The sequence below is a fragment of the Lolium rigidum genome, chromosome 3 (assembly GCF_022539505.1).
Source record: "Lolium rigidum isolate FL_2022 chromosome 3, APGP_CSIRO_Lrig_0.1, whole genome shotgun sequence".
In the NCBI taxonomy this organism is placed as follows: domain Eukaryota; kingdom Viridiplantae; phylum Streptophyta; class Magnoliopsida; order Poales; family Poaceae; genus Lolium; species Lolium rigidum.
Window position 1 is genome coordinate 15,041,660 of NC_061510.1, and position 27,138 is coordinate 15,068,797.

The following is a 27,138-nucleotide window of genomic DNA, read 5'->3' on the forward strand; positions in this document are numbered from 1 at the left end:
CGGGGACGCCATCAACTATTCTTTGTTGAATATCATGTGAGTTGCTATGCATGTCCGTCTTGTCTCGAAGTAAGAGAGATCTACCACCTTTATGGTTGGAGCATGCATATTGTTAGAGAAGAACTTTGGGCCGCTAACTAAAGCCATGATTCATGGTGGAAGTTTCAGTCTTGGACATATATCCTCAATCTCATAAGAGAATAATAATTGTTGCCACATGCTTATGCATTAAAGAGGAGTCCATTATCTGTTGTCCATGTTGTCCCGGTATGGATGTCTAAGTTGAGAATAATCAAAAGCGAGAAATCCAAAATGCGAGCTTTCTCCTTAGACCTTTGTACGAGCGGCATGGAGGTACCCCATTGTGACACTTGGTTAAAACATGTGCATTGCAAAGATCCGGTAGTCCAAGCTAATTAGGACAAGGTGCGGGCACTATTAGTATACTATGCATGAGACTTGCAACTTGTAAGATATAACTTTCATAACTCATATGCTTTATTACTACCGTTGACAAAATTGTTTCATGTTTTCAAAATAAAAGCTCTAGCACAAATATAGCAATCGATGCTTTCCTCTTTGAAGGACCATTCTTTTTACTTTTATGTTGAGTCAGTTCACCTATCTCTCTCCACCTCAAGAAGCAAACACTTGTGTGAACTCGTGCATTGATTCCTACATACTTGCATATTGTACTTGTTATATTACTCTATGTTGACAATTATCCATGAGATATACATGTTACAAGTTGAAAGCAACCGCTGAAACTTAATCTTCCTTTGTGTTGCTTCAATGCCTTTACTTTGATTTATTGCTTTATGAGTTAACTCTTATGCAAGACTTATTAATACTTGTCTTGAAGTACTATTCATGAAAAGTCTTTGCTTTATGATTCACTTGTTTACTCATGACATTACCATTGTTTTGATCGCTGCATCCACTACATATGTTTACAAATAGTATGATCAAGGTTATGATGGCATATCACTTCGAAATTATCTTTGTTATCGTTTTACCTCGCCGGACGAGCAGTAACTAAGCTTGGGGATGCTTGATACGTCTCCGACGTATCGATAATTTCTTATGTTCTATGCCATATTATTGATGATACCTACATGTTTTATGCACACTTTATGTCATATTCGTGCATTTTCCGGAACTAACCTATTAACAAGATGCCGAAGTGCCAGCTCTCGTTTTCTGCTGTTTTTGGTTTCAGAAATCCTAGTAACGAAATATTCTCGGAATTGGACGAAACAAAGACCCAGGGGCCTATTTCGCCACGAACCTTCCAGAAGACCGAAGAGCATACGAAGTGGGGCCACGAGGTGGCCAAACCACAGGGCCGCGCGGCCAAGGGGGGCGCGCCGCCCGTGGTGTGGGCCCCTCGTTAGCCCCCGACTCGCCCTTCCGCCTACTTAAAGCCTCCGTCGCGAAACCCCCGAGGCGAAAAACCACGATACGGAAAACCTCACCGAGACGCCGCCGCCGCGATCCCATCTCGGGGGATTCTGGAGATCTCCTCCCGCACCCTGCCGGAGAGGGGATTCATCTCCCGGAGGACTCTACACCGCCATGGTCGCCTCCGGAGTGATGAGTGAGTAGTTCACCCCTGGACTATGGGTCCATAGCACTAGCTAGATGGTTGTCTTCTCCTCATTGTGCTTCATTGTTGGATCTTGTGAGCTGCCTAACATGATCAAGATCATCTATCTGTAATACTCTATGTTGTGTTTGTCGGGATCCGATGGATAGAGAATACCATGTCATGTTAATTATCAAGTTATTACATATGTGTTGTTTATGATCTTGCATGCTCTCCGTTACTAGTAGAGGCTCTAGCCAAGTTTTTGCTTTTAACTCCAAGAGGGAGTATTTATGCTCGATAGTGGGTTCATGCCTGCATTGACACCGGGACGAGTGACGTAAAGTTCTAAGGTTGTGTTGTGCTCGTTGCCACTAGGGATAAAATGTCCGAGGATGTAGTTGTTGATTACATTACGCACCATACTTAATGCAATTGTCTCGTTGCTTTGCAACTTAATACCGGAAGGGGTTCGGACGATAACTCGAAGGTGGACTTTTAGGCATAGATGCAGCTTGGATGGCGGTCTATGTACTTTGTCGTAATGCCCAATTAAATCTCACTATACTTATCATGCCATGTATGTGCATTGTTATGCCCTCTCTATTTGTCAATTGCCCGACTGTAATTTATTCACCCAACATGCTTTTATCTTATGGGAGAGACACCTCTAGTGAACTGTGGACCCCGGTCCATTCTTTTAATACCGAAATACAAATCTGCTGCAATACTTGTTTTACTCGTTTTCTCCGCAAACAATCATCTTCCACACAATTCGGTTAATCCTTTGTTACAGCAAGCCGGTGAGATTGACAACCTCACTCGTTTCGTTGGGGCAAAGTACTTTGGTTGTGTTGTGCAGGTTCCACGTTGGCGCCGGAATCTCTGGTGTTGCGCCGCACTACATCCCGCCGCCATCAACCTTCAACGTGCTTCTTGACTCCTACTGGTTCGATTAAACCTTGATTTCTTACTGAGGGAAACTTGCCGCTATGCGCATCACACCTTCCTCTTGGGGTTCCCAACGGACGTGTCAACTACACGCATCACAAAACAACAGACAATTGCATTAAGTATGGTGCGTAATGTAATCAATAACTACATCCTCGGACATAGCATCAATGTTTTATCCCTAGTGGCAACAATACATCCATAACCTTAGAGGTTTCTATCACTCCCCCAGATTCACGGAGACATGAACCCACTATCGAGCATAAATACTCCCTCTTGGAGTTAAGAGCAAAAACTTGGCCAAAGCCTCTACGAATAACGGAGAGCATGCAAGATCATAAACAACACATAGGTAATAGATTGATAATCAACATAACATAGTATTCTCTATCCATCGGATCCCGACAAACACAACATATAGAATTACAGATAGATGATCTTGATCATGTTAGGCAGCTCACAAGATCCGACAATGAAGCACATGAGGAGAAGACAACCATCTAGCTACTGCTATGGACCCATAGTCCAGGGGTGAACTACTCACTCATCACTCCGGAGGCGACCATGGCGGTGAAGAGTCCTCCGGGAGATGATTCCCCTCTCCGGCAGGGTGCCGGAGGTGATCTCCAGAATCCCCCGAGATGGGATTGGCGGCGGCGGCGTCTCAGTAAGGTTTTCCGTATCGTGGCTCTCGGTACTGGGGGTTTCGCGACGAAGACCTTAAGTAGGCGGAAGGACAGGTCAGGGGGCCACACGAGGGCCCCACACAACAGGCCGGCGCGGCCCAGGCCCAGGCCGCGCCGCCTTAGTGTGTGGCCGCCTCGTGGCCCCACTTCGTCTCTCCTTCGGACTTCTGGAAGCTTCGTGGAAAAATAGGCCCCTGGGCGTTGATTTCGTCCAATTCCGAGAATATTTCTTTACTAGGATTTCTGAAACCAAAAACAGCGAGAAAACAACAACCGGCTCTTCGGCATCTCGTTAATAGGTTAGTGCCAGAAAATGCATAAATACGACATATAATGTGTATAAAACATGTAGATATCATCAATAATGTGGCATGGAACATAAGAAATTATCGATACGTCGGAGACGTATCACAAGGCTTTTTGATGCTTGTCTTGAAAGTACTATTCATGAAAAGTCTTTGCTATATGATTCAGTTGTTTAGTCATTATCTTTACCATTGCTTTGAATCACTTCATTCATCTCATATGCTTTACAATAGTATTGATCAAGATTATGATAGTAGCATGTCACTTCAGAAATTATCCTTTTTTATCGTTTACCTACTCGAGGGCGAGTAGGAACTAAGCTTGGGGATGCTTGATACGTCTCAAACGTATCTATAAATTCTTATGTTCCATGCTAGTTTTATGACAATACTCACATGTTTTACATACACTTTATATCATTTTCATGCATTTTTCCGTACTAACCTATTAACAAGATGCCGAAGCGCCAGTTCATGTTTTCTGCTGTTTTTGGTTTCTGAAATCCTACACATGAAATATTCTCGGAATTGGACGAAACAAAAGCCCACGGTCCTATTTTCCACGGAGGATTCCAGAACACCGAAGGAGAGTCGGAGGCGGCCAGCAGAGGGCCCACCCCACAGGGCGGCGCGGCTAGGCCCCCAGGCGCGCCGGCCTATGGGGAGGCCACCCCTGGCTTCCCCGATGCTGCCTCTTCGCCTATATAATCCTTCGTATCGGAAAACCCTAGTACCGAGAGCCACGATACGAGAAAAGTTACTGAGACGCCGCCGCCGTCAACCCCATCTCGGGGGGTTCTGAAGATCGCCTCCGGCACCCTGCCGGAGAGGGGAATCATCACCGGAGGGCTCTACATCACCATGCCCGCCTTCGGACTGATGCGTGAGTAGTTCATCCTTGGACTATGGGTCCATAGCAGTAGCTAGATGGTTGTCTTATCTATTGTGCCATCATGTTTAGATCTTGTGAGCTGCCTATCCTGATCAAGATCATCTATTTGTAATGCTACATGTTGTGTTTGTTGGGATCCGATGAATATGGAATACTATGTCAAGTTGATTATCGATCTATCATATATGTGTTGTTTATGATCTTGCATGCTCTCCATTGCTAGTAGAGGCTCTGGCCAAGTTGATACTTGTAACTCCAAGAGGGGGTATTTATGCTCGATAGTGGGTTCATGCCTCCATTGAATCTGGGACAGTGACAGAAAGTTCTAAGGTTGTGGATGTGCTGTTGCCACTAGGGATAAAACATCAATGCTTTGTCTAAGGATATTTGTATTGTTTACATTACGCACAGTACTTAATGTAATTGTCTGATGTTTGCAAGTTAATACTGGAAGGGGTGCGGATGCTAACCCAAAGGTGGACTTTTTAGGCATAGATGCATGCTGGATAGCGGTCTATGTTCTTTGTCGTAATGCCCTAAGTAAATCTCATAGTAGTCATCATGATATGTATGTGCATTGTTATGCCCTCTCTATTTGTCAATTGCCCAACTGTAATTTGTTCACCCAACATGTTATTTATCTTATTGGAGAGACACCACTAGTGAACTGTGGACCCCGGTTTATTCTTTTACATCTGAAATACAACCTACTGCAATCACTGTTCTCTGTTGTTTCTTGCAAGCAAACATCATTCTCCACACCATACGTTTAATCCTTTGTTTACAGTAAGCCGGTGAGATTGACAACCTCACTGTTAAGTTGGGGCAAAGTATTTTGATTGTGTTGTGCAGGTTTCACGTTGGCGCCGGAATCCCTGGTGTTGCGCCGCACTACACTCCTTCACCAACAACCTTCACGTGGCCTTCATCTCCTACTGGTTCGATAACCTTGGTTTCTTACTGAGGGAAAACTCGCTGTTGTACGCATCACACCTTCCTCTTGGGGTTCCCAACGGACGTGTGCTTCACGCGTCATCAAGCAACTTTTTCTGGCGCCGTTGCCGGGGAGGAATCAACACTCCATCAAGCCCCGTCACGCGCCATCATTGTACATCTAGGTTTTGTGTTTAGTCAAACTCTTTAAACTTTGACCGAATATATAGGGAAAAGTAGTAGCATTTATGACACTAATTTAGTATCCCGAGATTCGTTTTGAAATGTAGTTTCAAATTATACCAAAATCTCATTATATATGTTGCTACATTTTTTCCCAAGGTTGGTCAAAATTTTAAATGTTTGACTTAGTACAAAAGCTAGAAGTACACTTATTTATGAACGGAGGGATTATGTAACATGCATGACCGGTGATCACAGAGATGCTTAGCTTTCAATAGTGTAGTAGCCCAAACACAACCACTAACTAACTATTAATTGATATATTAATGCTAATCAAAGTCTTCTTTGCCTACAGCGTGCGACAATAGAGCTATATGTCCAAACGCAGCCCGAGCTCCATTACAATTTCAGTCAAAAATCAGAGCGAAAACCATCCCGAATCGTTCAACTAAAAGGACCAAAAGAACTTGGAATAAGGTTTTGCTGGCACCTTTGCTAAGTAGTGGTATATATCTTATAACTCGTACTTGCAATTTTCTTGTACAAAAAGTATATTTTGTGAGCAAATGAAAACTTTACCATTAACAACTAGGAATATGGCGTCAAATAAGTATTTACATGTGTATTTTTCTAGAGATTTCAACAAACAATTTTTCGTAGAGCAATGGGGATTAATTCCCGGTTCAATTGCAAATGAAACCTGGAGGCATGGCATCGGCGCATCGCATACAACGGGTTTGGAGTTTGCGCAGAGATGATGTTGCCAACTTACACTACAACTACATTGTTCATAACAACCGAAGGAATCTTTACATAACCCAAGGACGCATCAAACACAGTTGCGCCGTTCAAACAGAGGGAATCGACAAATGAATATTTAAGCGAGAGCAGGAAGGCGGATCGTGCAGTGTGTTGGTAGACCAGTTGCCCTTTTTTCTTATTCGTTCATGCTTATACGTGTTCAGAGATCTCCACACCTCACAAAGCGTTTTATAATTTTTACTCCTGGGATGTTGATATATTGGTGTACTAAATAAATTAATTTATTTAGAATGCTAATCCTGCTTCAAATCTCGATATATGCTATTTTTGGCTATGGTATCATACTCTTTGTCATGATCGGCAGTCAGGTAAGTTAGCTAGTTATAGGGCCCTGCATGTGCGCTAGTGGATGGGATCAATGCGTTGGTGGGCTTGTAAGAGTAGCTCTAGTTATTGTGGCTCAAAGACACGGGATGATTTCCGTACGAGTCCGACTCTTTTTAGGTGTCACTTTAATTGCCCCTCGATCAATATGGTCACGGACTCGATCTGCTATTTTATACAAGCCAACACGCCAACCCATAGTAGGAGATCAAAGAGAAGGCATCGCTAGATCGGTCGTTTTTTCCCTTTCAAGGACGACGATCAGCACGACAGCACGGCCGCAAACGAAGGTGAAGGCCGAGGCGAGTATGGCGCAGGAAGAACCGCCAGCAGAGACCATGCTCGGGGCTGCGCCGGCGCCAGCGCAGGCGGAGAGGTGCGGCGAGGAGGCGGGCGGCGTTCCGGGCTCGCCGGAAAAAAAGAGAGCCCGAGGAGTCCCGCACTGACGTGAACGCCTATGAGGCTCATCTCTACCGCGTCTTCTGGAACAACATGTTCGCCGGCGAGTGTGGCTCCTACGAGGACACAAGTAAACCCTTCGATCGTTTCACGCCTGTCCTTATTGCCTCCTCAATCCTCATAAGTACTAGTAATTCTCTCCAGAAATTTTAATTCCCTCATATCACTAACTAAGTTGCGTGAAATGTGATCGTCTGCAGCGTCTATCCCTCCCATGTGTTTCACCGGCGGTAGCCGCAGTGACTTCGTCCACGAGCGGGACACTATGCAGATCTTTTCAATCAAAGTCGAGGCGATAAGAGGGGGCTTGCAGTGGCCACTGGATGTGTACGGCATGGTCGCCGCCCGTGACGTGGTGGATCACAATCGTAATATCATCTTCCATCGCGAAAGAGACAACTGCCAAAGAATCACCGAGGAGGTTTGTATAGACACTAATTTCTAGTCTCTTGGCATGCTCTTCAGCTAAGCTTATTATATATTGTGTGTATGCAGAATCCTTACCTTGCACTAACAGGCCCCACTTGCGCTATCTTGTTGTCCGTCGACCCTACATACGTCGAGGTTGATCTGAAGGTGAAAGGTGCACTCAAATTAGAGGATAAACATTTAAGCTCTCTTGCACTCGCGTACAGAAACGATGGCCCATCGAGATCCTACATAATGCATCGTAATAATACCACCAGCAAGCTTAGCAAGCTAGAGTTGGCTGTGGCACACATCATGGACTGCGTGGAGGCCACAATCACCGTGGAAGTCATCAATGGTGATTGGCCACGTGGTTTTCGAGGTGTCTTCACTGCCAACACCGCTAGTATGGATGACAAGAAAGCCACCTTGCTCGCTTTTGGAGATGGTAGATTACCAATGGACGGTCGTAGCAAGGTCGTCAAGCTTTCACGTCGTGTTATCTCCGTCGAAATTCGTTGGCCAGAAATGGAAAAGGGTAAGAACCCGAAGCTCAAGATTTCAGTCCAAGCACTGCGTATCAATAAGGAAAATGATATGTGGAGACATGGCCTGGTTTTTACACCCGAGCAAATCGGTAAAAGTCGGGGGATGCTCAAGGTTGGCTCCTGCGAGATGGAAGTGACCGTGGCATGGTCCCTTCTCTCGACCTTCAAGTGTAGCTATCATAGACAAGGATGAGCATGTCTCAAGTCATTTGAAACAACAATTGCGGACACGATCTCGCAACAAGTTACAATTATTATTATTCAACTATAGTTGTTTTCCATGTAGTATGAGCTTTTTTCTCAAATTTTATAATGGGAACTTTAGACATATTTATTAACGTGTTGATGTATATAAGGAATCTAGATATGCTTCGATTCACTAAGTTAGATGAGGTTTTGTTTGCAGATCTAACACTTGTGAAAGAACATGGAGCCCCCATGTGTGGTTTTGGTAATTGATGACAATCCCTATGGACTAACGGTTGTATTGAGAATCTGTCTTAGGTTGTGCCAATAGCCATATGATAGTCTCAAGGTTGCGAGATGGAGAAGATCGAGTACAATGAAGAAGATAGACGAAGACGATGTCGAAGAGAGATGAAGACGGTGTTGAAGATGAAGAGAGATGAAGATGGCGTAGAAGATGGATGAAGACGGTGGCGTGTTTGTTGGAGGAAGACAGTGGCATGTACAATGCTGAAGAGGATGAAGACGGAGTTTCCGACTCGAGTGGAACGCGCAAGGTCAAGGTTTGTGCTCAGTAGGATAGTGGGTCGCATCATCGGAGAGAGCTCAAACCTTGCATGCATTGCATCGTATTTCTTGGTTGTTGTTGGTTCTTATCCATGAGATGGGTTAGAGTTTGTGTTCATTCTCATTACAAGCTCTAGCTCATCGGAAACGGATTCCGGATGCATCGCATGTTGCATGTGCGAGGGTGATGATTTTCCCGATATACCATATTGAGAGGTTACACCTCTATGACCATGAGAAAATCATCATCAACTCTTTTCCATGTTTTCACCCTGTGTAGAGGTAGTTCTCGTCGTCCTCTTTCCGGCAAAATTGGTTTCACCGCAAACGGAGTTTCCTATCTCGAGTTATTTATTCTTCCGTGTTGCGGTTTAATAAAGAGAGAAAAAGAAAAAGGGGTTGATGGTCGGCCGGTACTACCGCGAGCGGTACGGGCCAAGATATCGCTCATGCGGTTTTGCTCACAGTGAGCATGCCGGTACTGGGCCGGTACCTAGACCGGTAGTACCGGGCCACTTTGTTTTTTCTTTTTCCCCTCTTCTCACCAGCCTCCGCGCACATGGCCCGCCGCCCATCACTGCACGCCTCCGCCCGCCTTGGGTTGGCCCCACTGTTCGTGCTGCCAATTTTAATATAAAATACTTCAGGTGGGTTGGCCCCACTATTGGATCGTCAAAAAAAAAGGAATCAACGTCCTGCATTTATGTTACATTCTTTTGTGCGAGAAGAGGATCTTGTTGTATTTAATTCTTGTTTTATGTTTTGTGGCCGTTGTTTGCCACTACATTTCTCCTCATGTACCCCAGATATTTGTCGAACTTGTAAGACAAAACACAACCAAGACATGAATAAGATGATGTCGTCATCTGAGAAAACAAGAAATGCTATCTGGTCTCATCCATTGGTCGACTCTTAGAGCATCTCCACCGGCGCCCCCGATAGCGGCCCCGATAGCAATTTAGGGGTCGGGAGCGAAAATGAGCTCGCACCGGCGTGCCCCAAACGGCGCCGACCAATTTTGGAGCTCAATAGAATCGCCGGCAACCCTGTGCCGGCCCCTTCGCTAAGGGCGCGAATCGGGCGCGCCGGCGCCTCGCGAGGCGGGGGCGTGGGAGCCGCCTGTCAGGGACGTCAGGGACGTCAGGGCGTCGCGCGGGATATTTTACCGCCACGACGCTCCCGCCACGATGCCGCGCGGGAAATTCTCCCGCCGCGACATCGCGCGGGAAGTTTCCCGCCTCGCCGGCGGTCTATGTTATCCCTCCTCCCCCGCCATTGCTGCAAAAACCGTAGAAAATAGCACAATGTGAGATTCGTGGGAGGAGGCGGCGCTAGTGGCGGCCGTAGAAGTCGTGGAGGCGGACCCGTAGCTCGCAGAGTACGAGGCGTGGGAGGAGGCGGCGCTAGCGACGACCGTAGATGCCTATGTCGCGGACGAGCGGTAGGACCAGGAGGCGGAGCGGCGGCTGCGGGTGACCGAGGAGGCGCGACGGCGGCGGGTGGTGCGGCAGGAGGTGTCGCGGCAGCAAGAGGAGGCAGAGCAGCGGCAGCGGGCGGAGGCGGAGGAGGCGGAGCGGCTGGAGTTCCTGGAGGCGCGGCGGCGGCGGGAGGAGCTGACACAGCGCCGGTGGGAGGTGCACCATCAGAGGGGGTGGGAGGAGCTTGCGCTGCGGCGGTTGCAGCGGGAAGAGACGCAGATTCAGGAGGAAGTCTGCGAGCGGCGGCATTTGGCGGAGCTGCAGCTCCGCCTACAGAGGCAAGAGTTGGATCACCGTCGGCGGCGGGAGGACCTGGAGCGGCAGCTGCGTCATGAGGCGTTGGCCGCGGATAGAGCCGCCTACTTGATGTTCGTGGCGGAGAGAGCAGGGGATCATCGACGGAGGATCACCGTAGAGACCAGGGGAGAGACCACCGGGGAGAGCAGCGGGCGATCATCCACCTCCATAGAGCCAAGTGGTCAGTAGAGGTAGTAGGCTAGAGGTGAAGCGGGTTTGATATGTCATCCGGGGTTGAGGAGTGAATAATGTTTTCATCGGATTTGCTCTAAAATATTATTCATTCCTCGATCCTGAATGACATTAAAATGAAACTTTAAGCATTATATGTAGTTTCTGGCAAAAAAATTCTATCGGGCCCGCCGTTTTGGGGGCGCCGGTGTGGGAACAGCTCCCCCAAATAGAGGATGTAGTGCCGGCGCCCCCCAAACGGAGGTGTCGGCGCCCCTGCCGGCGCCTATTTGGGGCTACCGGTGGAGATGCTCTTACACTCCCTGGTCATATGATTGATGTCTGATGATGTGAAAAAACAAGTGCGTCCATCCTCCTCCAGATAAAAGTATAGTAGTATGATTCTTCCATGCCCGAGATCATAAAGAAAAAAAGAATTCACAGCAAGATAAAAGAGCTTAGATGATATTTTGAAGACTTCAAAGTTTTAGCAGCAATTACAAAATTTTACCTACCCAAAGAAGCATGGCAGCGAGTGCTCACACTGATTCAGAAGTCAAGCTCTCGAACCTTAACAAACTGCAATATTTGATGACCAGCAGCACCGGCCATGCAACGGCCAATGATTCAGAAAACAATATAAATTTCTCAATGTAATACCATAGGTAATAGTTCAAATACATTAAGCATAACATGAAAAACATTCATGTTTCTAGGAGCATTCCTTTTCAGAAGTAAACAAACCCCATATGAATCTAGTCATGTCTGAGGAAAACTCAACTTTTCACCGGAGCTGAGATAGACAAAGCATTTGACAGAAGGGTGTGCCGAACAAATATGGTGTATAGTCGTGGTGCAACCTTCAAACTCACTTTGTTTAATCACATACGCCAACTTGACGATCATTCTTGTAAGCATTGGCGCCCATCTAATTATCAATGTAAGAAAGTCAGCCTCCAGATCTCTTCCTGTGAAGTTGTTGATTTCCACTTCTTCAAGGCGAGTTAAGGAGATATTTTGGTTCCTCCAATCCTTGGGCTCATCACAAAGACAGTTTCCAAGACATTGTGATTCTTGTGGCATCTAGAACATGAAAAACATTACGATGTATTTTGAACAAGTATTCCGCGCATAAAATATGTAAGCAAGTTGAATAATTACCTGAAACCACCACGGTAAGTCAACCTTAAGCTTCTGTGTATTAGTACGAATGTGGTGAATCTTAAGAAGACGTGCCACAAGTGCTCCAAAAATATGCCCCTTTGTATTGAGATGTAGCTCAAGCACAGAAAAGTTGGTAACCAGAAGTTTCTCCACCTCATGTTCAAACTCCATCGCAACACCCAACGGGTTCTACAAAACAGATATAATTATTTGGCCTGATATATTCCATGCAAATGTGATTCCATGGTGTGCTTAAATTCAACTTATCTGGGCTAATCTAGCAGATAGAAAAATATCACATAAAAGAATATCGTACATAGGAAGATATATCCATGGATAGGACATGAATGCGAGGTAATTGCGAGCATACGCCTTCCTCATGGTTGTTGAGCAACCTATATTTGTGTATGTAGCTCTCTCTCATCTGTAACCTCAGGCTCTGGAGACACCAGAAACCAAAAATAAGAGGCATCCATGTATATGTGCTCCACCATGAGACGTTCTCCACCATTGGAGCAGATATGGAAACACCGATGTTCGTCTTGCCATGGACATTGAGCCTCAGTTTCTTCAGCAGCGGAGTCACGATGTGGATGCTCCGACATTCTGTGTCTCTGACATTAAGACCAAGATCTTCGAGCGACACTGAGTGGACCGTGACATTGCGTGCATACTTATCTATTGTCGCATTGAGCACGCGCAGGCGTGGACAATGAGCGATCATTGCAACAAGATCGATGATGGTGCAACCTTTGAGGTCCAACGTCTCGAGCGCCGAGAACTCGCCAGGCAGCAGCTGTGTGAAACGGAGGTCGTAAAAGTCCATCTTGATTGACGTGGTGCGGTGGAAGCAGAGCAGGTCGGCATCAAGATGTCCGAAGAAGTGGGTAGTGAAGAGGAGCTCCCGAGGAGAGAGCCTAGCCGCGACACGGAGAAGGGCGGCAAACTGAGCACCATCAACAACGTCTGTCCAGTTGTTGAATTCGATACCGAGGCGGGAGACCGTGAGGCCGAGCGCGGCCTCTGACTCGATTATGGTGAGCTCCGCCTCAAGAGTGCCAGGATCGACACCTCGGAATGTGACCCCGAGCACGCGCAGCCGAGGGCAGCAGTTGAGAAAGGCACCGATGTCGACAATGTTGCCGGAGATGGACAGCATCTCGAGCAAGGGCAGCTCGGCCCCCGGTGGGGGCATGATGGTGAGGCTTCTCGTGTCCACCTCGATTGAGGTGGCTCGGTGGAAGCAAGGCAGTACCATGGTGACACGACGGCCTCGCTTAACCACGTGATACTCCTCCGGAAGGACGAAGACGATGTCCTCCGGCGAGAGCCGCGCGGCGGAGCGCAGCAATGACTTTGCATGGGCGTCGTCGAGCTTGCCCTCCACCGATGGCATGAGACGGATTTCGAGGAGGGATACAGCGGTGCGACGAGCGATGTGGGCGAGCGCCGATTTGATCTTGCGTGCCGGGGCGTTGTGGAAGGTGAGGCCGGGTAGACGAGCCCAGAGGCCACGCCACCGGCGCGAGAGCAGGCCGGTGCGCGCGGCGGCCTGGACGCAGCGGAGGCGCACGAGCACCTGGAGGAGCATGTCATCCGGGAGGGTGCTGATCCGATCATCAACGTCTGGATCTCCTTGTTGCGGCAGCGGCGGCGTGCGCCTGCGGCGCTTTCTCGATCGCGGTTCCATCCACGAGGAAGATGAGGAGTAGGGAGTACCCCGTGCAATATTTTTCCTTGAGAGAAGAACCCCGAGCAGGTGCAGGGCAACTCACTGCGCCCAGCCCATAGTTGCCCAAGCCCGTCATCACGGCCCATGATGGGGTCTACACTTATTGGCAAAATAAAGGAACATCGTGTTGGGCTGTTGGCGCAGATTAACACTTATGTCGCGTCGTATGGCAGGAAAACGATCTCGTGGTAAACAGAAGCTAAGAGCTATCGTTTGCGCCAAAATCTGGCGCTAAATAGCGTGGGATGGATGAAATTTTCGGCCTGAGGAGGCACAGATTCCCAATGGCGAGCTCAGGGACGCGACGAAAGATTTGAAATGCTAACGAAATTTAAAATAACACAATGAAATTAGGTTAAATTTAGGCTACATATTAGGTGAGTTTGAAGATTTTTCGTCGAATTCATACGTGCATACGATAGATAAAAACGGAAAAAACCGGGGTCTACATCCCGAAATGGCGGTAGAACGCCATGTAGTCGCCACCGTCATCGAAATTGTCGTCGTCCTTCAGCGGTGACGCCTGTGGCTGGCGGCTGCTGCTCTGGGCCCCCCCGACGCCTCGAGGCGGGGGCGATGATGCCCCCCCCCCGTCATTGTTGCTGTCGTTGAGGATGACGATGCGACGGGCGCGCAACCGCGCGGCCTCCTCGAGCAGCCAACTGCGTCTATGACTAATAATCCATCTTCAGGTTAGCGTCCGCACCCCTTTCAGTATAAAGTTGCAAGCAACAGACTATCGCATTAAGCAATGTGTGTAAAGTAAACAATAGAATTACCCTCGGGTAAAACATTGTTGTTTTCTCCCTAGTAGCAACAACACATCTACAACCTTAGAAGTTATAAAGTCACTCTCCCAGAAAACTATAGGCATGAACCAGTATCGAGCATAAATACCCCCTCTTGAAGTCATAAGTGTCCACTTGGCCAGAGTTTCTACTAGCAACAGAGAGCATGCAAGATCACAAATAACATATGACATGAATATATAATCAATCTCAAAATTGTATACAATATTCATCAGATCCCAGCAAACTAAAGATATAGGATTACATAAAGATGATCTTGATCATGTAGGGCAACTCACAAGATCGATACATGAAGCACAAAGTGGAGAAGATAACCATCTAGCTACTGCTATGGATCCATAGTCCAGGGATGAACTACTCACGCATCACTTCGGAGGCATGCAATGCGATGTAGATGCCTCCGGCGATGATTTCCCCCTCCGGCATGGTGCCGAGAAGAGATTCAGAACCCCTCGAGATGGGTTCTGCGATGGTGGCCGCGACGGAACTTTTTGTGGATGGAGGCTCGGGTATCCAGGGTTTCCCAAGAAGATGTATAAATAGGTGGAGGATTTAGGTCGGTGGGACGACTGGTGGGCCCAGACCACCCCTAGGCGCGGGCCAGGTCCACGCCGCGCCTAGGGTAGGTCTGGCCGACCTGCTGCGCCTCTTCGACCCCCCCCCCTTCTGGACTTCGTCTTCGTTTCGGTAAAATACTGACTTCGGTTTTGTTTCATCCAATTCCGAGAATATTTCCTGTATAACTTTTTTGAAATACAAAACAGCAGAAAACAGGGAACTGACACTATGGCCTTTTGTTAATAGGTTAGTGTCGGAAATCATGTAAAGGTGCAACGAAGTGTAAACAAAATATATATGAATTGGTGTAAAACAAACATGGAGCATCAAAAATTATAGATACGTTTGGGACGTATCAGTTGCCTCTGTCGTCTTGATGAAATCAGCGTCCCTGGTCGACATATCCCGTTTCTTGCATGCAGTTGGACGCAAAGCATAATCCCGTCCCTCATTCCGTGCATTCGTGGTTTCACCATTCCCTATCCTGCGAATGAGACCTTGTTTGAGAATATCCTTTACCTCAACAAGAGCCCTCCAAATCTGAGAAGGATGAGTACAGACCTCAACCTCCAAGAATCCGATGTCAGGGTAGTACACAGTCTTTAGAATCTTAGAGCTCAGCACTGAGGTTTTGGAGAATCCTCCATGCTTGAAGAGCAAGGAGGGCTAGATTGAAGAGCTCAATATCCCCGAAGCCCAGGCCACCTTCATACTTGGGCCTGGTCATTTCTTCCCAGAAACCCAGCACGTCTTCCTATTACCATCTCGGCTTCCCCACCAAAAGTTCCGAAGCAAACCATTGATGTGATGGCAGAGTCCTCTGGGAAATTTGAAACATGACATTGAATAAATTGGAATAGCTTGTGCCACTGACTTTATTAGAATCTCCTTCCCTCCACAAGATAGTAGGCTCTCTAGCCAGCCCTGAACACGCTTCCATACTCTATCGCGGAGGTAACTAAAAGCTCCATTAACAGAACGACCCACATCCGAAGGCATACCTAGATGTTTCTCATTTAGAGACTCATTTTGCACATTAAGTATTTCCTTGATTGCAGCACAGACCCCTGTAGGACATCCCTTGCTGAAAAAGACAGAGGATTTATCCATGTTTATCCTCTGGCCCGATGTCTGACAGTATATGGCAAGGACCTCAGCAACTTCCCCCGCTCCCTCCACATTCACTTTCACAAACAGCAAGCTATCATCGGCAAACAGTAGGCGATCGACCGCCGGAGTGGAGCTGGCCACCTTTAGTCCTTGGAGCTTCAATGATGGAATAACACTTCTGGATTTTAAGAGGAACGAAAGGCCCTCTGTAATATCCCAGGTATTGGGGTTACAAAAATATAGGAAACAGATGTGTGCATTGCATTCATGCATAGAAAATCTGGGGAATTTTCGCGCTTTAAAGTAAAACAGATCACAAGATATCGAGGTTTCACTTGACCTTGGTGGAATTGAAGTAGCTCAGCAAGTCAAGCGCTATAAACCTCAATGTGACCTTGCTTCAACCTTGTTTTGGGTAGAGATAATTTGATCTAAAGGGTTAGATCAAATGGAACTAATAATCAACACAACAACATTTCACTCAAGTATCAATTGCTTGATCTTATAAAATATTATATTATGGTAAACCTTGTCATAACTTATGAACACCAATTCAATTGCAAATCAAGTAACAATAAAATGGAGAAACCATCCTTGACTTATCTTCTCCATGTACAAAACTAAATCTTGATCCTACCATGAACCTCATGGTATTCATTCTACCTTAATCTTGGAAACAAGACAAGGAGATCAACTCTCAAAATATATATACTTATCTAATCTATATTATTATACACCAAACCTAGAGAGGTGAGAGTTCTATAATGATTGTTAGAGAGGCAATAACCAACCTTGAGCTAAACCTTGGATATACATCCAAGTATTCAAACCTCATCTCAAGAACACAACCTTGGGATATTATTCAAGACATTCCCAATTAAGAGAGACTATTCATATCAATTCTAGTTTTATCTATTTAAGAATAAAAGACAACCATTGAACTAGAGTATTAGGAGTACATCATAACCTAGAATAAGCTATTCTTATATAAGAGAGCTCAAACTATGGTGTTACACTCAAGTAGTTGAGGCAACACTTGAATGTGAGGGAGAGAACTATCCATATACCAGATGACCATATCATCATTGTTTGAGTAGAACCCTAGCAGAATATCTCAGGCATTCTCCTGGGATATAATCTAGTGAGACAACCAGAGTCATGTACACCCAAGTAATTATAAGAGGGGTATCATACCCTAGCTGATCCAGACAATACTTGACTTTAGAAATAAGAAACCATAATTCAGGAGAGATAATTTAGGAAGCCAAACCTTGATCATTATAAATTGAGTGATGATCATAAACCCTAAGAACTTGAGGTAGAGATATTAAGAACAAGTGGATCATGTCTAATCCATGACCATGCTTTGGAGAAATAGGAGAATAATCCAAATGCTAACACTTATATGATTAGTAGATATTATTCACCACATAAAATCATAGGGAGATCAATAGTAAGCAAACCTAGACTTATATGCCAACCTTTACTTGTGAACCACTTCGTGATCACAAGTAGAATTCTACCACATCTACATTCAACTTATTCTTCATCTAGAACCTAAGAAAACATTAGAGTTAAACTCTATACTTAATATGGTGAGAAACCATCTATTCATATGACCAAAGTTAACTATAAAAAGAACTACAATCAATATAGTTACTTCAATGATAAGTTGGGGATACTAATAGAAGTTAATAGGAAGAAGATAAAACCAAGTCTCAAAGCCTTAGTAATTAGGGAAGCACATGCAATATTAAGCAAGAACCCACCTTATCATGGTTAGGGGAGATTAAACCCTAGCACATGCAATAGGGTGTCATCCCATCTCTATAACCTAGAATTAAATCTCAACCCTAGTTTGAGTATCACTTGGGTGATCATAACTAAAACCTAAGCCACAACTAAGTTCCAAACCATATGCCCTTTGGTAAATAACATTAGAACCCTAGTACTGCACATTAATCAATTCTTATGCTTCAATTCTTGAACATAAGAAAAACCCTGTGCTACATTATATGGTTTAAACCATATATGTAGTGATCAACTATTTATTTTGGTAACCAAGCACAACTAGGATGGAACAATACCTACCCTAGATTCTTTCAAAGATAATAATAACATCAACTTTACAAGGGGGATTGTAATAGAAATCATAAAGCCCTAATAAAATGTTGCTCACATATATCTAATAAATGTTCAAAACAACAAAACAATGCAGTGAAATTTTTTATTAAGTCCTAAATTGAAATATAAAGAAACATCTGCAAAGCAGGATTGAATTCAAATTTGAATTCAACAAATGGAATTGAAAACAGAAAATATAAATTAAAAAGAAAATGGAAAAAGGGGAGAAAAACATTACCTGGTCTCATCTGGCCGCAACAGCCCACCAGCAGCCCAACCAACCCCAGCCCAACACGGCCCAGACCAGCCCACCATACCCCTTCGTCTAAAAAACAGAGGTGAGGGTCGTCCTCATCCTCTTCGTGTGCTGGAGGCCAGCACGAAGACGTGCTCGTCTTCCCTCTCGCGCTGGCGACCTCTCCTCGATCGAATCCGTGACGAGGCACGCGCCCAGGCACCGTATAAAATCCCTGGACGAAACCCTAGCTCCGCTTCCCTCTCTCTCTGCTCAATTTCCGCCCAAACCGAAACCCTAGCCCGCATGAGTCCCCGGCTATCGCCGCCGGTAGGGACCTCCCCGAGCTTCGCCGTGGACACCAGCAGCATCGCCGTCCTCGACTTGCTCTACCTGCAAGAGGAATCGAGCTGGGACGAGCCGTAGCCTCGCCGTCGACCCCATCTTCTCCGACACCGACACGGTGAAATCCGGCGATGCCGACCGCCATTGCTCTCGCCGTCAAGCTCTACGTCCTAATGGTGAGCCGCTGAACTCCCTGGCATGCTCGCCTTGCTCCCTAGGCCACCGTAGCCTCGCCGCACCATTTGCCTGTGAGCGTAGCCGTCGGGCATCACCGCCGCCGCCGCTCCGGCGACCATTAGGGGGTGGCGCTGCCACCACTAGACTCGCCTCGGCGAGTACTGACCAACGCGCCCCTGCTCACGCCCGCGGGAACGCCCTAGTGCCGGCGACCATCGCCAATTCCCGCCGGCCAGTAACCTCCTCGCCACGGTGGCGATTTTGACTTGGTCAAGCGCCCCGTGGCAGGTGAGGTGGACACGGCCCCACCAGTCATTGACTGTGTGGGTGATCTGTCCGGGTAACCCTGGTTATTAATTTTTATTTCAAATACCAGAAAATTACTGCAACTTCAAATAAATCTAGAAAATTCAATTTAAGTCAGAAAATTGTAAATAAGGTATTAAAATTCTTAGAAAAGAAAACTCTATCCAATAAAAATATAAAATGAAATTTTTATTTTTAATAAAAATTCAATTATTGTATACTTGTTATTTAAGCCTTTAATCTTAATTCCAAATTTAATTAAAATTCAATAATTAAGAAAAACTTCTAAAATTAATAAAAACCAGTAAGCAAATCAGGAAAATATTAAAACTAATCTTCATTTGCTTATAATTTATTAAATCCTTAATAGGAGGAATTAAACCCTAATTAATAATTGTCTTAATTATTAATTCTTTACAAATAAGAAAATGTCAAATCCAATATTATTTTCATTTCAAAGTTATTAATAACTTCAACTTTACTAATGAAGTTATTAATCCAAGAATTATAGGGTAATTAGGAAACCCTAGTTCCATTATAAATAAAGTGATAACCTCATAATTTTATGTGTAATCCCAAAACCCTAATTCAATTAGGAATCCTAGCTCCAATAATCAATATGAAACTTAAATTGCTTCTAACCTAAACCCTAGGTTAGAACATGTGATCATGGTACCTTCTTTCAAAACATAGAACCATAGTAGCAACTAAATACTTGTCCCGACCACATAAAATGTAGAACACCTATCACTAATACATGGGTATCCCATGTGTTCATCTCCATCAGACCTAAATAATCAAGTAGGATCAGCCAAGTGCAAACCCTAGATCCTATTACCAAAACAATCATCCTTAATTATCCATACTCAGCATCACACTACTGTGACGAACTCCAATAGCAACTATGCCAAATCTTGAGCATTACTTAACCATATTCCACTAAACCCTACTAGTGTTGGATACTTATCAACTATCCTAGTTAGGAACCAATTATTCCTTACTTAAATGGATCCAATAGTAAAACCTAGACCACCTCAACCCTAATTGATATACTTCTTATTAGTTAAGAAGTATGTTCTTCAAAAGTTATTCTTTTGAGGAAAATATAGAATAGTCATCAACCCTGCCTAATAGAATCCATAAACCCTAGCCAGCTATCACCAGCAAGATATACCAATCTTGTTAGCAACCATGTATAAGAAATTACTTAAGACGTGCTTCACTAAAACCATATGATCCCTAGCTGTTGATGAATCCAACATTGTTGGGATCCATCTAATATTTACTCCAGAAACTAGTTGAAACCATAATCAACCATAGAACCCCACCAACCTAATTATCATACCTGTTATTTATTAAAGAACATGTTCTTCAAAAGTTATTCTTTTGAACTATATAATAAGTAATCATCAACCATGCACTATAGGACTTAAAATTGACAACTACTCTTTACTTATTATACAACTATTATTCCTAGGTGTGTATGATTATTACTATGCATTTTACCACTTGCTTATGATTCTAAAACAACACAAACCTGAATAAGAACCTTGTTTGTGAATCACTCTAAAAAGTGCAACACACCCTGAATCAACCATTATAACTCACTGATCTTAAATCATCGGGGTTAGGTCACGCATAGAGCGATTGCATCTCATACTTATGCATTATTGCATACTTGCCAATTTTTTAAACATCGTCCTTACCGGACGATGATGCTATTTCAGAATTGAAGTTATTGCGTATCGAAGACCTTGTCTGCATAATCTTTCAAGAAAGGCAAGTTCATCACTTGCTCATGTCATTTGAGTATTTTATCAAATTACTTGCAAAGTACTATGATTATCACTATTGCATAAAAAGCAAAACCACTATTTTCATAACTATGAATATGACTATGTGGTGGGCAATGGGACCATGGATTGTGTTGATATGGTGGAGGTTCCATTGCAAGGGTTTATATCCATCTAGGATTAAACAACAAATGTCGTCCAGTGATTCTTGTGCCGTAATACCCGTGTTAACCATAAGATCCGGAGTGGGACGGAGTAGTCAAAAGTGTTTCCACCTCTCGTACATCAACGGACGCGCTTTACCGTAGACACTTGTATTTGTCAGGGGCAAGCGGTAGGCTGGGGAAGCCTTAAGTCCCCACGGCATCGTCCGTAGACACTTGTCGCCCGAAGAACAAGCGGTAGGCTGGGGAAGCCTTAAGTTCCCCACGGTATTGCGGTCTATGATGGGTTGCGGCTACCGGCGAAGGAGTTTGGTTAACGAGTCCCAAACTGTCGTCGTGGTCGGGGTCCACCCTGAAATCTATGGGAATAATGGGACCGACGAGGACCCAGGGTCGGGGTATGCAACAAAGGGTGGGTGTGCGAGGTAGCGGAGGAACATGATTGGCTAGACCTTATACCGGGCCTCACACCAAAGGAAGTGTGGACGGGAACATATGCCCGGTTGGCACCAAGGTTAAGATCTCTTATGGGTAAAGCAACACACCTCCGCAGAGTGTAATGAATCGTGACCTGGCACTCCCCGTTCCGGGATATGGAACTCGCAAACGCTGCCGGAAAGGAACTCCATGAAGTTCTAGTAAACCGGTGAAGGCCGACGGACATAGTTCTTCCGAATAAAAGCAACCTATTGAAGAAATGGTTATGAAAACCTGCATTGGTATTAGACTTTCTGGTCTAATGCTGTAGCTAGTGCATTAAACACCTCTTTCCTATAATGAACTTGTTGAGTACGCTCGTACTCATACCACTCTTAAATCCCCTGCTTAGATATGGAGGCATCGAAGGAGGATCTACAGTGCAAATCGAAGACCGAGGAGTCAACAACTACTTCAAGGGACAGGAACCTGTCAGAAGAGTCAAACACCACATCCAACAAGGATAAAACCTAGCTTAGCAATAGAAAGGAATTAACTTCCTAAACCTAGCTCCTATTTAGCTAGAATCTATTCATAGCCTCTATAGCTAGTTAAATACTCTACAAATAGAGTTCGTGATAAGACTAGACTACGAGTCGTTCTTCTGGAGTTTATTTGCAGTTTTACCTCATTGTAAAGTAGGAGGCTGTGATGATCTTATGTAACGGAATAAATGTTGTAATTCTATAGACATGCCTTGGACCCGCATATGTTTCTGTTGTACCACTCGAGCGATATAATACTAGTGGAACGGTGTTTCATTGGTGTTATATCAGACTTGCATACTACACCATGCAGTGGTATGCCGGGTCACCACAGCTCGTATCAGAGCAAATGCTTTGACCTTAGGATTAAAACCCTTTAAAGGAGACCTATAGGATTGGTAGTGTCTATAGGAAGTTGTCCTAGGTAAACCAAATACTTCTTATGACTTGAGATGGTTATTCTCTTAAGAATAATCCTGACACACTTGAGTCAATCTTTTTACCTATCTTTCCTAAGTTAAGTTAAATAGCCAATCCCAAGTATGTAGAACATCAATAAGTCTTTAAAACAATAGATGAGTAGACCACAGTTGGTATACAATACATGGTAGTCCAAAGAGAGGATACAGCCATAAGGAAGATATCCTATTGAAAGATGTGCACCAACACATGTTATAGTTAAATAAGAATTACTCAGACTTGTACTAGAAGTAATATCAAGTGATGAAGATAAATAAGACATCCTAATAATAGATGTAGACCTAGATAAGTAATGAGTAAGTAAAATTATCTAGACGTGTGAAACAATTGATAGTAAGTGATAACTCTGAGTTTTGTGAGGTAGTATAGACCATGATGAGTCAATCATGGGAGGTAAGGAAGAGAGATAGGAATAAAGTATGCCTACTTACAGGGTAGAAATAGAAATCATATATGATTCACCTGAGAATCATTATGTGATAGATTAGAACATCATAATTATTTAGGAAAAGTACATCAGAACCCTAGTTACATGGTAAGAACATATGAAAGTATATGAGCTATATTTCCATAGTTATGTGTTTAGAATAGCAATGTTAGAACCTAGACATATCATGTGAGATAGTCCTCAATAAAATGAAAGTTAAGTAATACTTCCAAAGAAAATTAGGTTAACCTTAACCATCTCAAACCACTTTGTTTCAAGTTTATCTCATTGCAAATGTGCAATTAAGGTAAAGCTTGAGACAAACAGTAGAATCCCATATATTATGTGGTGTTATATACTACACATCAGAGCCTGATGTTTAGAGATGTCGTACTCAACTATTATATTCAGGCCTATGATGGTGTGTATTATAAACACAAAGCTGAATCTTCTTGGATTTTTATTGGATTTTCAATGTTTGACTTGATCCATACATGAAGTTTGACTTTGATATACAAATGCATGTTGCTATATCAAGTCCTTACTTGATGCTATAGATCTAGAGGGTAATGGTAAACGTGTGAGGAAGTGACGAATTCTGAAGATTCTGAAGACAAGATGAAGGTTCTTCAGAATTATGAAGAAAAGTTGTGGGAAGTAACCACAATATTTTGAAGAAAGTACTCATATATAATCATGCTTAACCTCATGAGAGGAGTACTTTAGTACGGAGAAGCATGAAGGTGAGAAATATAACGATTATGGTGAAGCTCAAGCAGATCCATAGTCAATATAGAAGCGGGAATGCATGGGAAATCACTTAGGATACTATATTTATAGTGTCAGCTAGTGGTTTTTCTTGCAAAATAAACCCTGAACGAAGAAAGATGATATATGAAACTATAGAAGATATAAGAAGACCATAGTTGATATCAGAAGACCACAATTGGTATAGCATAAATACTGCGAGATAAAGTAGAAGATGTCTCGTCCAGTTGATCAGAACCTATAATAGAATCCATTTTTAGATATCAAATAGCCACAGTTGGTATAATAACCACAGCTGGTATCAGTTGGTATTACAAATAGTCCACGATTTAATTTATTTGTAACAAAAGTTTGTGAACAAATAAAAAATCTTGTCAGCCAAACAGCTAGATCTATAATTATTTAGTTGAAGGATTCACATTGGATGACCACAATTGAGTGGATACACCACAAACATTCTTCGCGAGACCTTAGAAGAAGTAAAACCCATAAGTTAGAACCAGACTAATATTCCAACCATAAGTCCAATAGTTGGAAGAAAAGGAATTGAAGACCATAAGAAAACTCTAAGGGGTAGAGTAACGACTGAGTTGGATGTACAATAACTCAATATTTTGAGTAAGATTGATGAAGAAGGTCTGAACTGAGAGGAAATTCAATCTTATTTTCATAAGATTATTGGACACTACTTTCAGAAGGATGTCAGACCAGAAGCCGAGGTTTATACCTCGAGGAAGTAAGAAGTGGACTATAACTTGAGAAAGTGAGTAATATTTACTCAGAAGTACGATAACTCAAATAAACAAAGGTTAATGAAGTTGGACGAAGAAAATACCGTAGGCCAAATACAACTCAAGAAGGCCAAACCCCGAAGGAGATTGACCCTACCAAAATTAAAGTCTATTTGAAAGATTCCTTTCATGGAGCCTAAAAGAACCAAAATAGTTAAAGGTATCAATCATAAAACATGATTGGATGGACTAAATGAGTCTACTCCATTCTTAGAGGAATAAACCATCACGACCATTTCCATGGTAAGTACCTTACAAGTACCATTATTGCACTTTTGGTGGTAAGGGAAAACAAAGACCTATTTACCAATTAGCTAGGAGTGTGTTATCAAACTAGTCTTCAGTTAAGACTAGCAGCACCAGAAGAAGTCCCATCATGGAATCTTCAATGAGAAAGGAAACAAGATTATAATATAAAAAGAAATCATGGAATTGAAGTTAGAAGCCATGGCTCAGAGACAAGTATTAGTAGATTCCAGAGAAAAATCATAGAACTGGAATAAGAAACTGGTGTTCAGAGACAAACCCTAATGGATTCCAGGAAGAATCTGGGCAAAGGATATATTCAATTATATCTAGTGAGATCACCACGGAGTTCGAGAAAAGATGTAGTCTGCATAAGTCAGATCCACACTTCGGAAACGTGAGAGAGTTCAAACTTCGAGGACGAAGTTTAGTTTAAGGGGTAGAGACTGTAATATCCCAGGTATTGGGGTTACAAAAATATAGGAAACAGATGTGTGTATTGCATTCATGCATAGAAAATCTGGGGAATTTTCGCGCTTTAAAGTAAAACAGTCACAGTAACTGAGGTTTCACTTGACCTTGGTGGAATTGAAGTAGCTCATCAAGTCAAGCGCTATAAACCTCAATGTGACCTTGCTTCAACCTTGTTTTGCGTAGAGATAATTTGATCTAAAGGGTTAGATCAAATGTAACAAATAATCAACACAACAACATTTCACTCAAGTATCAATTCACTTGATCTTATAAAATATTATATTATGGTAAACCTTGTCATAACTTATGAACACCAATTCAATTGCAAATCAAGTAACAATAAAATGGAGAAACCATCCTTGACTTATATTCTCCATGTACAAAACTAAATCTTGATCCTACCATGAACCTCATGGTATTCATTCTACCTTAATCTTGGAAACAAGACAAGGAGATCAACTCTCAAAATATATATACTTATCTAATCTATATTATTATACACCAAACCTAGAGAGGTGAGAGTTCTATAATGATTGTTAGAGAGGCAATAACCAACCTTGAGCTAAACCTTGGATATACATCCAAGTATTCAAACCTCATCTCAAGAACACAACCTTGGGATATTATTCAAGACATTCCCAATTAAGAGAGACTATTCATATCAATTCTAGTTTTATCTATTTAAGAATAAAAGACAACCATTGAACTAGAGTATTAGGAGTACATCATAACCTAGAATAAGCTATTCTTATATAAGAGAGCTCAAACTATGGTGTTACACTCAAGTAGTTGAGGCAACACTTGAATGTGAGGGAGAGAACTATCCATATACCGGATGACCATATCATCATTGTTTGAGTAGAACCCTAGCAGAATATCTCAGGCATTCTCCTGGGATATAATCTAGTGAGACAACCAGAGTCATGTACACCCAAGTAATTATAAGAGGGGTATCATACCCTAGCTGATCCAGACAATAATTGACTTTAGAAATAAGAAACCATAATTCAGGAGAGATACTTTAGGAAGCCAAACCTTGATCATTATAAATTGAGTGATGATCATAAACCCTAAGAACTTGAGGTAGAGATATTAAGAACAAGTGGATCATGCCTAATCCATGACCATGCTTTGGAGAAATAGGAGAATAATCCGAATGCTAACACTTATATGATTAGTAGATATTATTCACCACATAAAATCATAGGGAGATCACTAGTAAGCAAACCTAGACTTATATCCCAACCTTTACTTGTGAACCACTTGGTGATCACAAGTAGAATTCTACCACATCTACATTCCACTTATTCTTCATCTAGAACCTAAGAAAACATTAGAGTTAAACTATATACTTAATATGGTGAGAAACCATCTATTCATATGACCAAAGTTAACTATAAAAAGAACTACAATCAATATAGTTACTTCAATGATAAGTTGGGGATACTAATAGAAGTTAATAGGAAGAAGATAAAACCAAGTCTCAAAGCCTTAGTAATTAGGGAAGCACATGCAATATTAAGCAAGCACCCACCTTATCATGGTTAGGGGAGATTAAACCCTAGCACATGCAATAGGGTGTCATCCCATCTCTATAACCTAGAATTAAATCTCAACCCTAGTTTGAGTATCACTTGGGTGATCATAACTAAAACTTAAGCCACAACTAAGTTCCAAA

General features: G+C 43.4%; 1 protein-coding gene across 1 annotated transcript; it reads left to right on the plus strand.

The window, feature by feature from the left end:
• Nucleotides 1-7,354: 7,354 nt before the first annotated feature.
• Nucleotides 7,355-8,682, plus strand: LOC124694374. The gene is made up of 3 exons (XM_047227366.1): nt 7,355-7,561; nt 7,636-7,716; nt 8,601-8,682. The coding sequence occupies exons 1-3, from the start codon at nt 7,355-7,357 to the stop codon at nt 8,619-8,621; spliced, it is 309 nt and encodes a 102-aa protein (XP_047083322.1). The 3' UTR covers nt 8,622-8,682.
• Nucleotides 8,683-27,138: the final 18,456 nt, after the last annotated feature.

Bases quoted from the DNA above. Each gene is read 5' to 3' on its own strand.
- LOC124694374 (XM_047227366.1), top strand. From the start codon at position 7,355: ATGTGTTTCACCGGCGGTAGCCGCAGTGACTTCGTCCACGAGCGGGAC. The intron at 7,562-7,635 runs GTTTGTATAGAC...GTGTGTATGCAG, and splicing joins GCCAAAGAATCACCGAGGAG to AATCCTTACCTTGCACTAAC. The intron at 7,717-8,600 runs GTGAAAGGTGCA...AATCTGTCTTAG, and splicing joins ACGTCGAGGTTGATCTGAAG to GTTGTGCCAATAGCCATATG.